The sequence below is a fragment of the Mya arenaria genome, chromosome 5 (assembly GCF_026914265.1).
Source record: "Mya arenaria isolate MELC-2E11 chromosome 5, ASM2691426v1".
Classification (NCBI taxonomy): domain Eukaryota; kingdom Metazoa; phylum Mollusca; class Bivalvia; order Myida; family Myidae; genus Mya; species Mya arenaria.
Genome location: NC_069126.1, coordinates 35,008,620 through 35,021,644, shown reverse-complemented (window position 1 = coordinate 35,021,644; position 13,025 = coordinate 35,008,620). Strand labels below are relative to the sequence as shown.

The following is a 13,025-nucleotide window of genomic DNA, read 5'->3' as shown; positions in this document are numbered from 1 at the left end:
GATCGTTATCGAACTCGCGCGCTATACTTAATATACATGTATGTATATAACAATTTAATCCTACTCCCAGATATACTCAGCAAAAGAAGTTATGCGAAAAAAAAGTTTGAATTTCAAAAAAAATATCACTCACAAGTGTTTTATATATTTTTCAAATGTAAACACTTATATACTTATAGCTTCCCGAACATGTAGGTCATGTGCACGGTGAACTCCTATACTTTATCAATCATTCAAGCGTCTGTACGTGGTGCGGTAGAGGTCTGGCGTCAATAGTCACACGATTTCCATATAAAACAAACAGTAAAGCCAAACTCAAGATTGTACCATGGTTGTGAGATTATTTGGAAATTGCGTTCTATTTGTCATCGATTTGATCATGTCAATATTTAATCCGAACCGCCCAATCTGAAAAACGGCGTCAGTCATTTACGTGACATACGTGAACGGTATAATTTTTTATACACTATTATTTTTGTCGGTGTTATTGCGTTGCAAGCAACATAACGAAACTACTCAATCCAGTCCTTATTGGCGGTGTTTAAAACGGGCCTGTGTATGGTCCATATTCATATCCCGGATGATCAAAAACCTTGAAGAAGACAACTTTTTGTTAGTCAGTGCCGCTATATAAGAACAATTAATCCCGCATTTATTGCGACTATCAGCGATCAACAGTTGTCAGATGGGACACAGGCGCTGGCTTTCGATCGTCGCTTCAATCAGCCTGAATTCAAGAGAACTTACGCAGAAACCATTAATATTCATACGCAATAATTGGTATGAAAATTGCATGATTTATCAGCGGACATATTCTGTTTATGTACACTGTCGTGAAATAACCGTTTTGTAAATGTGTCTCAACGTCAAAAATATTATACTAAATGACGTTAACAAACGTTGACGTAATACTTCGACATCATCATTAAATGTAATGTATGCATGGTGCCTAGCTGTTCTTCCCGAGTTAACATTTCAAAGGATTAACCTTGTTTTCGTCATGTATAAGACCAACGTGTACGTTAAATTGTACATTTAAGAGCTACTTTTTGACTTTCCATATGTGCTTATGAATAGAAAATTCTGGCATTTACAGTAAATTATTTCCAATTTGGAAGCAGAGTGTAAAGCTAATTTAATTCATGTAGCACAAAACATGAAAAAATAGGACGAGAAAATATATACATATATATATATATACATATACATGTTTTTTATTGATATTCCTGTCTCAAGACTTCGTATATTTTGTATGATCTTATATCTTAAAATATCCCGAAAAATTGATCATGTAGACACAGAATAGCATGGACCACGTTAACGAAATGCCGCGGGCCGTGGCCCCTGTGGACCCAGCTCCTACACGCCTGCACTTTTTAATTACAGCAAGCGGAACATTGGTAGTTTGAAAAGTTATTAAATCAGAGGTCAATGAGGATAATAATCATGACAAACTTGGAAGAAAATATTTGTATACTCTTAACATGTAAGCCTTCTGGGACCAAAACAACCAGACGACATCTATAGTTGTCCCTTTTCTATAATTTGATGAATCCCCAGTTCTAAGCGCCTTTGGTTTGTATTGTGGTCGGTACATATTGGCCAAATTATCGTTGTATACCTATTACAGTCTCTTTGAAGAGCTTCCTATGTTCATAAATATGTTCATGACACATTTTCCCAGCTGTTCATTTGCCGCATCGCTGTTCACTCACTGGTTGTGTCACGCCCTAATTTATACAGAAAATGTACTTAGTAACTAAAGCAATTTAGATCCATAGTTTTACTAAAAAACAGCGATACTTTACTTGTAAGCTTAACTAAGCCACGTGTCTCTAACCCGGCACAATACGGCACATGTACATGTATATGTTGTTGTACTTAAGGTAGCACACCCCTAATGGGCACCATTTCAAACTATGATCAGCTTGATAATTTCTTAATGTGTATCATTTCCTGGATTCAAAAACAAAATTTAAAATAAAATTTACCGTCAAATAACAATTTTATTTAAATTTGAATTACCCTATCCCCATTTCAGAATTGTCGATGAAAACGACATCACCCGAGAGACAAGAACAATCCTTTATTTTATTTATTTTTCAACATTAATGTAATAATTTGGTATCAGAGTAACAAGAAATGATCACATCACCAACAAATATAATCATACTGTGCTGAAAAAGTCATATGGTATTTCAATTTCAACAAACTGTTTTGACCGCGTAAAATTGGAACATCAATGTTTAAAAGCAAAAATAACAAGTTCTAGAAATACGCCTGACCTGTTCTTTATTAATAATTATCTTTCATCTTTTGGGAACATTATGCCAAAAAATCAAAATATTTTACCGTCTCATTTAAAATAAAAAGTTTGTAATTCCCAACCAACTATTTCAGCCGTCCCTGCAAGTTATAAAATCTTCACAGAAGCTAATATTTATGTGTAAAAATGTATATAATTACTTTTTAATGAAAATACAATATTAACTTTTGTAAAAAATGTTAGCTAATAAAAACAAAGAATGAAAAAATAAAGAAATATTTGTGCTTCTGGCTGGATTCGAACCACTACCTTGAAACCCTCAAAAGATTTGTAGTCCTGTGCTTAAAAACATAGGCTAAAGCATTAAAATTGAAGAGTTTCAAGGGATGTGCTACCTTAAAAAGAAAATACGGGCCTCATCCCGATTAAAACATTCGGTTGTAAAATTAATTTTGTAGTTGGCTCCCTTTGCAAATAAGGCCCTCCATTGATACGAGATTTGGGTCAGCAATGTCAACATTACAACGGCCTTTGCATGCTTCTTTCTACAGAAATGGTATATTGTTTTTGTATTTTGCATATATCTAGTGAACATTACATTAACTATTTTTGTTTGACTACAAATTGAGGTCTAAAGATTTCGGAAAAATATTGACCTTTTGACGTTTCGATTTTGGACGTGTCATGGCCTCCACTTCGACAGGAAAGTTATTCTGGAATATCAAAGTAATTATTTGTTGTTTATCGCACAGCATAAATATTTTTAACAATAGCAATTACATTAATACATTGTGATGAATAAGTTGCAATTGGTGTCATTACAATTTTTAACAATTTTCAGGTATGCCAAGTTAGGAGCACAAGTTATCTCCCCTGTGCAGAGGCCCCAACACAGGTGTGTGACAACTTAGATACTGTACTGTTATATAGCTTGTATCAAACAACATTTTGTTCTACCATGCCACATCCCTACCAACCCTCCCCCACTGGTTTTAATTTAGCCTCACACGCACTCTTGTTATGAAAAATAATCTACAGTAATCATAATTATATAATAAAACAAAACATAACTCTACTTTTGACAGTAAGGTTATTACCAATTTTTTAATTGAGAAAATACTTGAACATCATTGAATCCGTAGTTTTGGATACTCACAAGAAAGGTTATTCATTATGCAAAAATTTGAATATTTATTTGGTTTGCATAATCTTGCATTTTTTTAATACATGTACTGTTGAGTGTGCAGGATTGGAGGACAAGATAAGGGGGCGTGGCCAAAGGGTTGTGACATTGAATGACCATACACATGGTCTGTGCCAGTACACATTACAGATATGCATGATTAACAATTAAATTATGAAACAAGTACACACTAATGATTATAAATTCAACAATTTTACATATATAAAATGTTACATTTGGCACACAACAGAATAACTCATGTCACATTTTATGATGTAAAGCCCCAAGGTCATTGTAAATTGATCCTAGTCTCCAAGTTTCCTGAATGATTTTCGAAATGGATGGCGAAATTTTAACCGGATATGTGATATGTATAAAGCAGCACTTATACTGTCAAAGCTTACATAGGGACAAAGTAGAGTACCTGCCTGCAGAGCAAGCGGTCATGGGTTTGATCACCATCAGAATGATGCACATAGCAGTTTTTGCAGCCTGTGTCACTTGGTGCCCAACTGATATAACTCCTGTTGAATTTTAGCTGCAAGGTCATTGTAAATTAAACCTAGTATCCAAAAGTCCTGGATGAATTTTAAAATGGAGGAGGGAAATGCAACCAGGCATTTGATATTTTTATAGCGGCACTTATTCTGTCTCACTTCAGAGCTAGCTTTAGGGTGCAGTAAAGTTTCCAACTGTAGAGCGAGCCCTCATGGGTTAGATTCCCATCAAATGCATGTTGTGCAGTCTATTACAATGTCATGTTTAAATTTCATTCAGGAGTTCATGATATTTGGGTAGTCCTAGATAACTTACTGATGCCTAGACCACAAGGCCACCAGGACTAAATAAGTGGTGTATATTTAGACCTCTTTACAATACATTGATAACATCACATGATGATGCCAATCAACAAATAACGCAACACCACAGCCATAATTAAGTGACCTAAAAAATTGTTAATGCTAATGAAAATTGTGGTCTTCAAAGACAATATTTGAGTAAAATGGTTCCAGTTTTTGGTGAGTACCTTCAACATTTTGATCAACTTGTTCAATTTAATCCCAGTGATTGACATTAAACTTTTGGAGGAACATGACTGAAACAGGTGCTTACCACATTAAAAAATAAACGAGCCCTGCTGTTCAGAATTAAGAATTTTAGAAAGCCCAGAAAGCATTTTAGCAGTGTTGGGCTTGCAAGCTTGTGTTAATTTTGATCCACTGTATGCCAATAAAGCTGGGAACATAGTCTTAACCATGATTCAAGATTTTTATGTCTCTTCAGGCCAAGCCATGGAGATGAATGACGATCCAAAGCCAAGAAGTTCTTCTATTGACCAAGCCATGGATGAACTACTGAGACTTCAAGAGAGCCTTGTAGATCAGTCAGAACTTGTTGAACACCCTTTCTCACAGAGATCTCCATCCAATGTGGATGAGTTGGAATCAGCTATTCTGAATGAGACCCAGACTAATACAAGTCTTGATAGAAGTAATCCTGTAAACTTCCTTGTAAGCAATCCAGAATCAAGCACTAATTTTTGCAGCACTGTAACGATAACAAAAGATCACTTGCTTACTTCAACCGCTAAAGTTAGCCACCATGGAAATAAAAGTTCTGACATTATACCTGATGCTCAGTATGTGCTAGTTGAAGAACCAGTTAACCTTAATGATTTCTATGACTTTCATGATCTTCATAGTGGCCCATGTCACTCTGACGTTAATATTGCAAGTGACAAATCAAAGGCCAATGATTCAGAAAATAAACAGATAGTAGAGCATAAGAATGAATTATCAGCATTAGAAATCATTGCAGATGAAGTTGACAATGTTATTGATACCAAAGAAGAGAAAGATGAATGTGCTAAAACATGCTCAATGGATGTTGAAGCTGAAGAACAGATGCAATTTGATAAGCCGAATGACATCAGTATAGAAGGTGTTCCAGACAAACCTGAGGAAAGATCCGGTTCTTCTAATGATATAGTGATAAAAGAAAAGGCTAAAGAAAATAATAGCAACATTAATGATTCAACAGGTCAAAGTCAGGAAAATAATTTTGAAAACAGTGAAATAGAAAATTCATCAAATGAAGAGAAACTCATGGAAAAATTAAAGCAGGAGAAAAATACTTTTTCTGAAAATCTTGGTCTTATGCCTTCCGACCTCAAAGGTATTTTTCAAAGAAGCTTACCTACTCCAAAAGGTGTACGAACAAGGAAACGATCTTCTAAAGCTGTAAAAAGTAACAAAGCACAGAGAAATTCTATTGAAATTGTTGCATCAAACTTTGAGCACAAACATTGTACTGATGACTTCTTTCATTGTGGTGGGTGTGGGAAGAAATTTACTGTGATGTGTCAACTTCATGATCATCTTCAAGCATATTGTTCCACAGGCTCTTACCACTATGACCATGTTCTGAAAACTGCTTTCCCAAAGTTTGATACTGCTTGCTCATCGACACAAACTGCAGGATTGTCTGAAGATGTCTCTACAACAGAAGAATGTATTCCAAAAAAGCTGGTTGTGAAATTCCGTGCACCAAAACCACTTAGAAAAAGTAAGGTCTCAAGAGAGCTGTTGCCGGAAAAACCAAAACGAAAGCGAGGAAGACCGAAAAAGGTAAAGCCAGATGAAAGTGAAGAATTTGTTCAAGTTAAAGTCGAAAGTTTGGATGGAAGTCAGAATGATGTAGTGGCCACTGATTATGATGATCAAATGATGGAATTTGATGACAATATTGATGATTTATTTGACAATATTCCAGAAACAGTCCATCCTAAACCTAAAGATATAGATGACAGAACACACAATAAGGTTTTACAAATGGAAGACACTGAAAACATTGTTGATGATCTGATTGATAATTCCAGAGATAATGAGATACTTGATACGAAAGACGCTGAATTTAGCGTTGATAAAATTCATAAAAGGTCTCAGAGAAAGCGAAAATCAACAAAGCCTCGAAGAATTATGATGACAACTGATCAAAAGACAGCAAAAGATTTGAAAATGGGAAAGATCAGTGTGAGCAATACAATCATATCATGTGATCTCTGTGGAGATGTTTTCAGCACTTCTCAAAGTTTACTAAAGCATGAAAGACAAAAGCATAAGGACCAGCTTAATTATGAATGTGATGAATGTGATCTGAAGTTTGTGAAAGAAAGTAGCTTGGATCGACATAAAACACTCACTCACCGAGATGACAGCAAGGTGGCCAATGGGGCAGATGGCGTTCAGAAGAAGAGAGGACGTAAAAAACAGGGACGGAAGCTACTGGAGATTTGCGAAATATGCAACACAATGGTGCCTGGCTCCAAATTGGACGTGCATGTTCGTCTTCATACTGGTATAACAAATTGGTTATGAGATGGTTTAGTATGAATGGAGGGTTCTCAATTGAATTTGAAGAATGTTAGTTTGAATTGCAAATCTTAGAAAAAATCCATACTTCTTTGTTTTATATGAAATATTAAATAAATGAATGTCTTCAGCTATCTTCTCTTAGGCTAAAAAAATAATCAAATGGTTTGGTTAGGGTAACAACCTTTTCAAAAACAGGCATGGTTGGAAGGCTTTTTATTTTATTTGTTTATAAGGCTTTATGTAAGAGCGTTATTATCATATATAAGGCTTTATGTAAGAGCGTTATTATCACCATTGGAGAATTGTGGTAAATGAATCTTCTGTATGAAGCTATAAAGGTTTTAAACTACATGTACATATTGAAACACACACTTTTTACCTGTTTTGAGAAAAATCTGTATATTGAGGTTTGATTAAGAAAATCTTATTTTTTGACCACTGCAGGTGAGCGTCCATTCACATGCGAGGTATGTGGAAAGGGTCTGATCAGTGAGCGGAAGTTAAAGCGCCACCTAGCCCTCCATGACGAGCCCACCAAACACACGTGTGAGGTGTGTGGGCGCGGCTTCGCCATGCGGCATAAACTCAGGATGCACATGTTCACCCATACAGGTTTAATATCCGTGCAACATTAGCAAGTTACCAGTTATGCACCAGTCAATTGTAACCATGCCCATGCCGAAAGTCAAAGTCCCTGCTATTTCTGGGACCTGGGGGGCCGTGGTTACAATTGACAGGTGCATTATTGATCATTAGCAGGGACTGGTGATAAATGTAATGCTTTTTGTATGTGCATATCGAGCCCATAATATGCATTGCTAAGTTCTATATGCAAAAAATAAAATTTAAGTTCTTTAAATACTGATTCTTTCACATGAAGTATCTCTTATTAAATGAACATTTCATCAGTGGTGAGGGCCAAGTGGTTAGCATATTGGACTCTGGATCAGAGTTTCAGGGCTCAATGCCAAGTCCGAGCTTCATCGTGATAAGTGTTTTTTATCAGCCAGGAATGGTACATGGTTCTTAATTACATGTTAATATCAGGTTTTAAACATATGTTCATCACCATCAATGCTCATCAGCTAATGTTACTTGTTTAGCCTTGCAACATATATAGTCAATCTGACACTTTTCCCAATATTCTTTGGCAGGACACAAACCATACCTGTGTTCGGTGTGTGGTGCGGAGTTCAACAACAGCACATCACTGCTGCATCACCATCGTACGGTGCACCTTGGGGACAAGCGCTTTGAGTGCAAGGTGTGTGGCGGGCGATACGGGAAAAAGTCGCAGCTTGAGGAACACATGTTCAGCCACTCAAATGAACGCACTCAGACTTGCAGGTTTGTTTGATTTGAAATTTGTGATACAGTGTAAATTATAAAATGGTTGATCAGAGATGATGGGATGTCGGACAACTTTCGAGTATTACATTTTAAACTTAATTGAAATTTTACTTTTGGAAAAAAGGTAAACAGGAACTATATGTTACCCTTTCCAAGACAATAAGTGATAAAGTACTAGTATTTTGGAATGTAAAGATGTTTATTTCAGTCAGAACTTCTTAATTTTCTTGTCAGATAACTGTTTAAAACAATATATGGTATAATTATAATATTCCGCTTTATAAGGGAGGGCATAAAGATTTTCAAAGGTCCATCTGTCTGACACAAAATCTTATGTAGGGCATACCTCCAAAAGTATGATAGCCAGATGGATGAAACCATACAGGAGTTTTAAACATCATGTGAAGATGTGGATGCACCCAGTACTTGCAGAGTAATGGCCCTTGACTATTGAGCCTTCAATCTTTTGTCGCCCACATCTGCAAAAGTATTTGAACCATAGTCACAAAATGTTACAGGAATGTTTAGCAGCTATTGAAGTTGTTAGCCTGGGCTATGTGACTGCCTCCAGTAAGAGTAGAGTTATGGCCCTTGAATAAGTAATCACATATAAAGCATGGAATCTTGTGTCTGTCTCTTTAAGTTTCTGAGCCAGAGTCATGAAACTTTAGAGGATGTTGATAATTTTGTAAGGTTTGTTTGCATCTGGAATTTTGTGGTTGTGCCTAGCAGAGTTATGGCCCTTGACATAATTGAAATAAATTAAGTTTAATGCTTATCTAAAAAAAAGAGTTAGAGTAAAAAAACTCTCACCAAGATGATAGTCTGCAAGTGCAGTTGTGCACCTGGAGTTAAGGTCACTGCTACTTTACATAGTTAAAAAGGTTTTTTTCCTCATATCTTTAGTTCAAAGTAAATTATTGTGATTAAATTTGTAGGAATATTTTAAGGCGGAAAATTTGGTATTGCCTTTTTATGCCCCAAGTCTTTCATTGTGCCACTCGTTATTTTGATGCAAATTTGTCGACAATGGGGGAATTATGGTTCTTGCTTTTGTGTTTTGTGTAAGGTGGGAAGTGGGGGCATCTGTTTCATTGTACACATTTCTAGTTTTATCTTTCATCTTTCAGGTACTGTGGCAAATCGTTCAAGCATGCTAAAAGTTTACGTAGACATGAGCAGACACATATCACTGACTCAAAGTTTGCCTGCGATCTTTGTGACAGCAAATTTTCTCGCAAAGATAATCTTGATCGGCACAGAATGTGCCATGTTGAAACTGCATATCAGTGCAGCTTTTGTCGGAAAAAGTTCAAGGAGCGACAGCCTCTTATTGAACACGAGCAGTATCATATAAACAGTAAAAAGTTCATGTGTCAGGTATGCAAAGAAAAATTCCTGGATGAAACTTACTTTTACAATCACATGGAGACTAATCATGGTGTGTCTAAAGAAATGGTACCAACAATCAATGCAATTGCTGGCAGTAATGCCTCTGATAAAACTCCAAAGAAAAAGTCCTTGACGAAGAATGAGAAACTGGTCTCGGTTGGGGAGGGCACGGATGACCTTGACTTTTCAACGACCTCTACATCAAGAATGGACACCCTGAATCTTAGTATGAGTGTTGCAGGTATTATCCCAACTTCGGGATCGGCCAATGACATCACACACCTGAACCAGTCTACAACATCTGCCCTTTCACTTAACCAGTCATTTTTGTCCAATTCAAGTGACCTTGACCCTCCACTTCGTATACCAGGTCTCACAACAGTGGCGAACATTCCGTACCAAAGTGGAATGGGCCCGTCCATATTGCAAGGTGTAGTTGAGCCCCAGAGGTTAGGGCCGATGCCCCAGGGGGACCAACGCCCTGTGCAAGGGCCCACTGATGGGATGATATCAGTGGCCTTGAACGCGGATGGCACATTGTTGCTTCAGGAACATCACAGGCTTGTGCAAGAAGCTCTTGGCTCTAGCATACAGAGTCTTCAGGGTCAGCAATATAGACTGCAGAATATGTACTAAACATGAGAGTAGGACAAATAATCTTAGACAATATTGCCCCATCACCGAATTTGGATAAGGACATAAAATTGTTTTTGTCCATTCTCCATGAATTACACATGTATCAGTACATAACATACTCTGTTCATTACAGTTTTGCATTATTTCTTTTTTATATCCATAAATTTTATTGAACAATGTTGTGCTTTGTTTTAATGCCTGATGAAAGTATTATCGAACAGTGTACCATTTACATGATTCTATGCGAAATATGTTATTCTCAATTATAACATGCATAGCTCTTATTTTGTGTGTTTTTGAGTGTTTTGTTTTTGTTTGTTTTGAACAATGATTTTAAAAAAGTTGTTATTTGTTTGCGAAGATATGTCTCATTTGTGACCATATTGTATGGTTTTATTGAAAATTAAAATTTGATTGATATTTAATTAATTACTTCAGATTCAGAAAATACAGTTACAACAAGTCATTACAGATAATTAATTTTATGAATATATTTAAAGACTCATTAAGTTCTTATTATTCATCGTCAGATACCTACGATCCACCCAATATCATGACTTGCCATTCATCGAGAAATGGAGTATAACAGAATGGGTCACTTGTGGGTATCCGAGGATGTTATTAGTGGGCTTTTAAGCATTAATATATTTTACATTTAACATTCCAAAGTCTTCATTCTGTGATTGTACGTTATGTTATGAGTGTTTATTTTCTCTCGTTGATGTTCATCAAGTTGTTGCGTTCAGGGATGTATTGTTTGTTATCTTTTCGTTAATGGTTTCTATGTTTATGATGATGTTTAGTGAATTTGTAAGTCAAGTGTTAAGGACTTTGCTATGTGATTATTTTTTTTTATTTCTTAATTGTTGTTGAAATGTCCGATGTGAGGGTAACCGATAAATTATTGGATTTCTGATAATGCAGAATGTCTCATCTCGTTAAATGTTTTCTGTACACTTTTATACCATACCATATAGATATTATATAATTTATGATTGAAAATAAAACTGACTTAAATATGTCATGTTATTTTATCATTATTAATCCGTACCGTTTTATGTCATGGCACAGAGTTATTATTTGAAAGTTAGTCTTGAGCATTATGTACATGGACATGTACACAATATTCCACTCAAGAAAATTGACTTCACTTTATTAATACTTGTATAATCAACAGAATGAACACAGCAAGTATACAACCTTTATGGTGGAATATTTGTCTCGGTGGTTTTAGATGCTTTCAATACATAAAATTTAAAAGTATTGTCCTATAAGCCTAGGATCATAGCAAAAGATTTGAAACCATAAGCAATAAATGATCAATAATTAGACAAATTAGCAATAATTATTATTATAATTTTCTATTACCGGTAATAGATTATTATTAATTAAGGGACAGAAATCAAAGGGAGATACCGTAACCAGAAACTTCCATAACTAGAACTGTAAGCCAAAGGCTAACGAATACCCCCCACCCCTTCCCTGTCTAGGTTGTTTGCCCTGGCCTTAGTTATGGTATCACTAGAACGCACAAGGCAATACATTTATTTCCCACCAAATTCATGTAGGCAAAGGTTTACATCATGGCTATTAATATTTGAAAGTTTGAAAAAGATTTGTTCAATAACTTCAAAGAAGAATCCTGGACAAAGCTAATTTTGCCCAATTTAACTCATTAAGGGGCCACAACTCCACTCAGGATCATGCGATTCTGACCAAATCCACGGAGGCACAGGTTTACATCATGGTCAATAATATTTGAAAGTTTGAAAAAGATTCGTTCAATAACGACAAAGATGAATCCCGGACAAAGCTAATTTTGCCCAATTTAACTCATTAAGGGGCCACAACTCCACTCAGGATCATGCGATTCTGACCAAATCCACAGAGGCACAGGTTTACATCATGGTCAATAATATTTGAAAGTTTGAAAAAGATTCGTTCAATAACGACAAAGATGAATCCCGGACAAAGCTAATTTTGCCCAATTTAACTCATTAAGGGGCCACAACTCCACTCAGGATCATGCGATTCTGACCAAATCCACGGAGGCACAGGTTTACATCATGGTCATTAATATTTGAAAGTTTGAAAAAGATTCGTTCAATAACGACAAAGATGAATCCCGGACAAAAAAAAGACGGACAGACAGACGGACAGACAGACAGACAGACGGACAGACGGACAACCCGATTCCAGTATACCCCCTCAAACTTTGTTTTGGGGGGTATAAAAAGAATGTACCGGTAGACCTTTTTTCAACCACAATTCTATCAAAGCAAATGTACAAATGAACACAAATCTCTAGAGTACTGAAATACCATATCATCATTTTATAGAGTAGATAAATTGTAGAATGGTTGAATTTTATTCTCTACAAGCCCTTTTTTAACTTTTTGAGTGCGAAAAAAGAGTGATTTTCCTCAAATGAGTTTAGGAATCCTTCTTCCTCTGAAAATAAATGTGATTTTTTTTTTGGCAAACTGAAATTTTGAGGTACATGCTGAAATAAGAGTTATTTTTCCTAATAAAACTTACTTATTGCAAAACATACAAAAAAAATTGCATCTAACTTAAGGAATATTTATTTCCAGATTTGCCAAAATATTAAACCATATAAATTTTGGTTCTAAGGGAGGGGCGCAGGTCAAAAGGTAACAGTCCTAAGTGACGCCCCTGCCATAGGAGTTTGCTTTACACATTTTTTGTATCAATGTAACATGAGCTTATTGTTAAAAAATCATCCATTTTTTTAGAATCTAGACTGTATTCTGCTGAGAAAAAGGTTCTCAAGTCTTTGTGTTGATATCAGAGTGAATGTGTA

General features: G+C 35.8%; 1 protein-coding gene across 1 annotated transcript; it reads left to right on the top strand.

Moving 5' to 3' along the window:
- Positions 1-2,731: 2,731 nt before the first annotated feature.
- Positions 2,732-11,220, top strand: LOC128234207 (uncharacterized). Its single transcript, XM_052948287.1, has 6 exons — positions 2,732-2,822; positions 3,108-3,161; positions 4,734-6,806; positions 7,268-7,435; positions 7,978-8,170; positions 9,304-11,220. Exons 3-6 carry the CDS (start codon positions 4,742-4,744, stop codon positions 10,199-10,201), a joined length of 3,324 nt encoding a protein of 1,107 aa, XP_052804247.1. The 5' UTR covers positions 2,732-2,822; positions 3,108-3,161; positions 4,734-4,741; the 3' UTR covers positions 10,202-11,220.
- Positions 11,221-13,025: the final 1,805 nt, after the last annotated feature.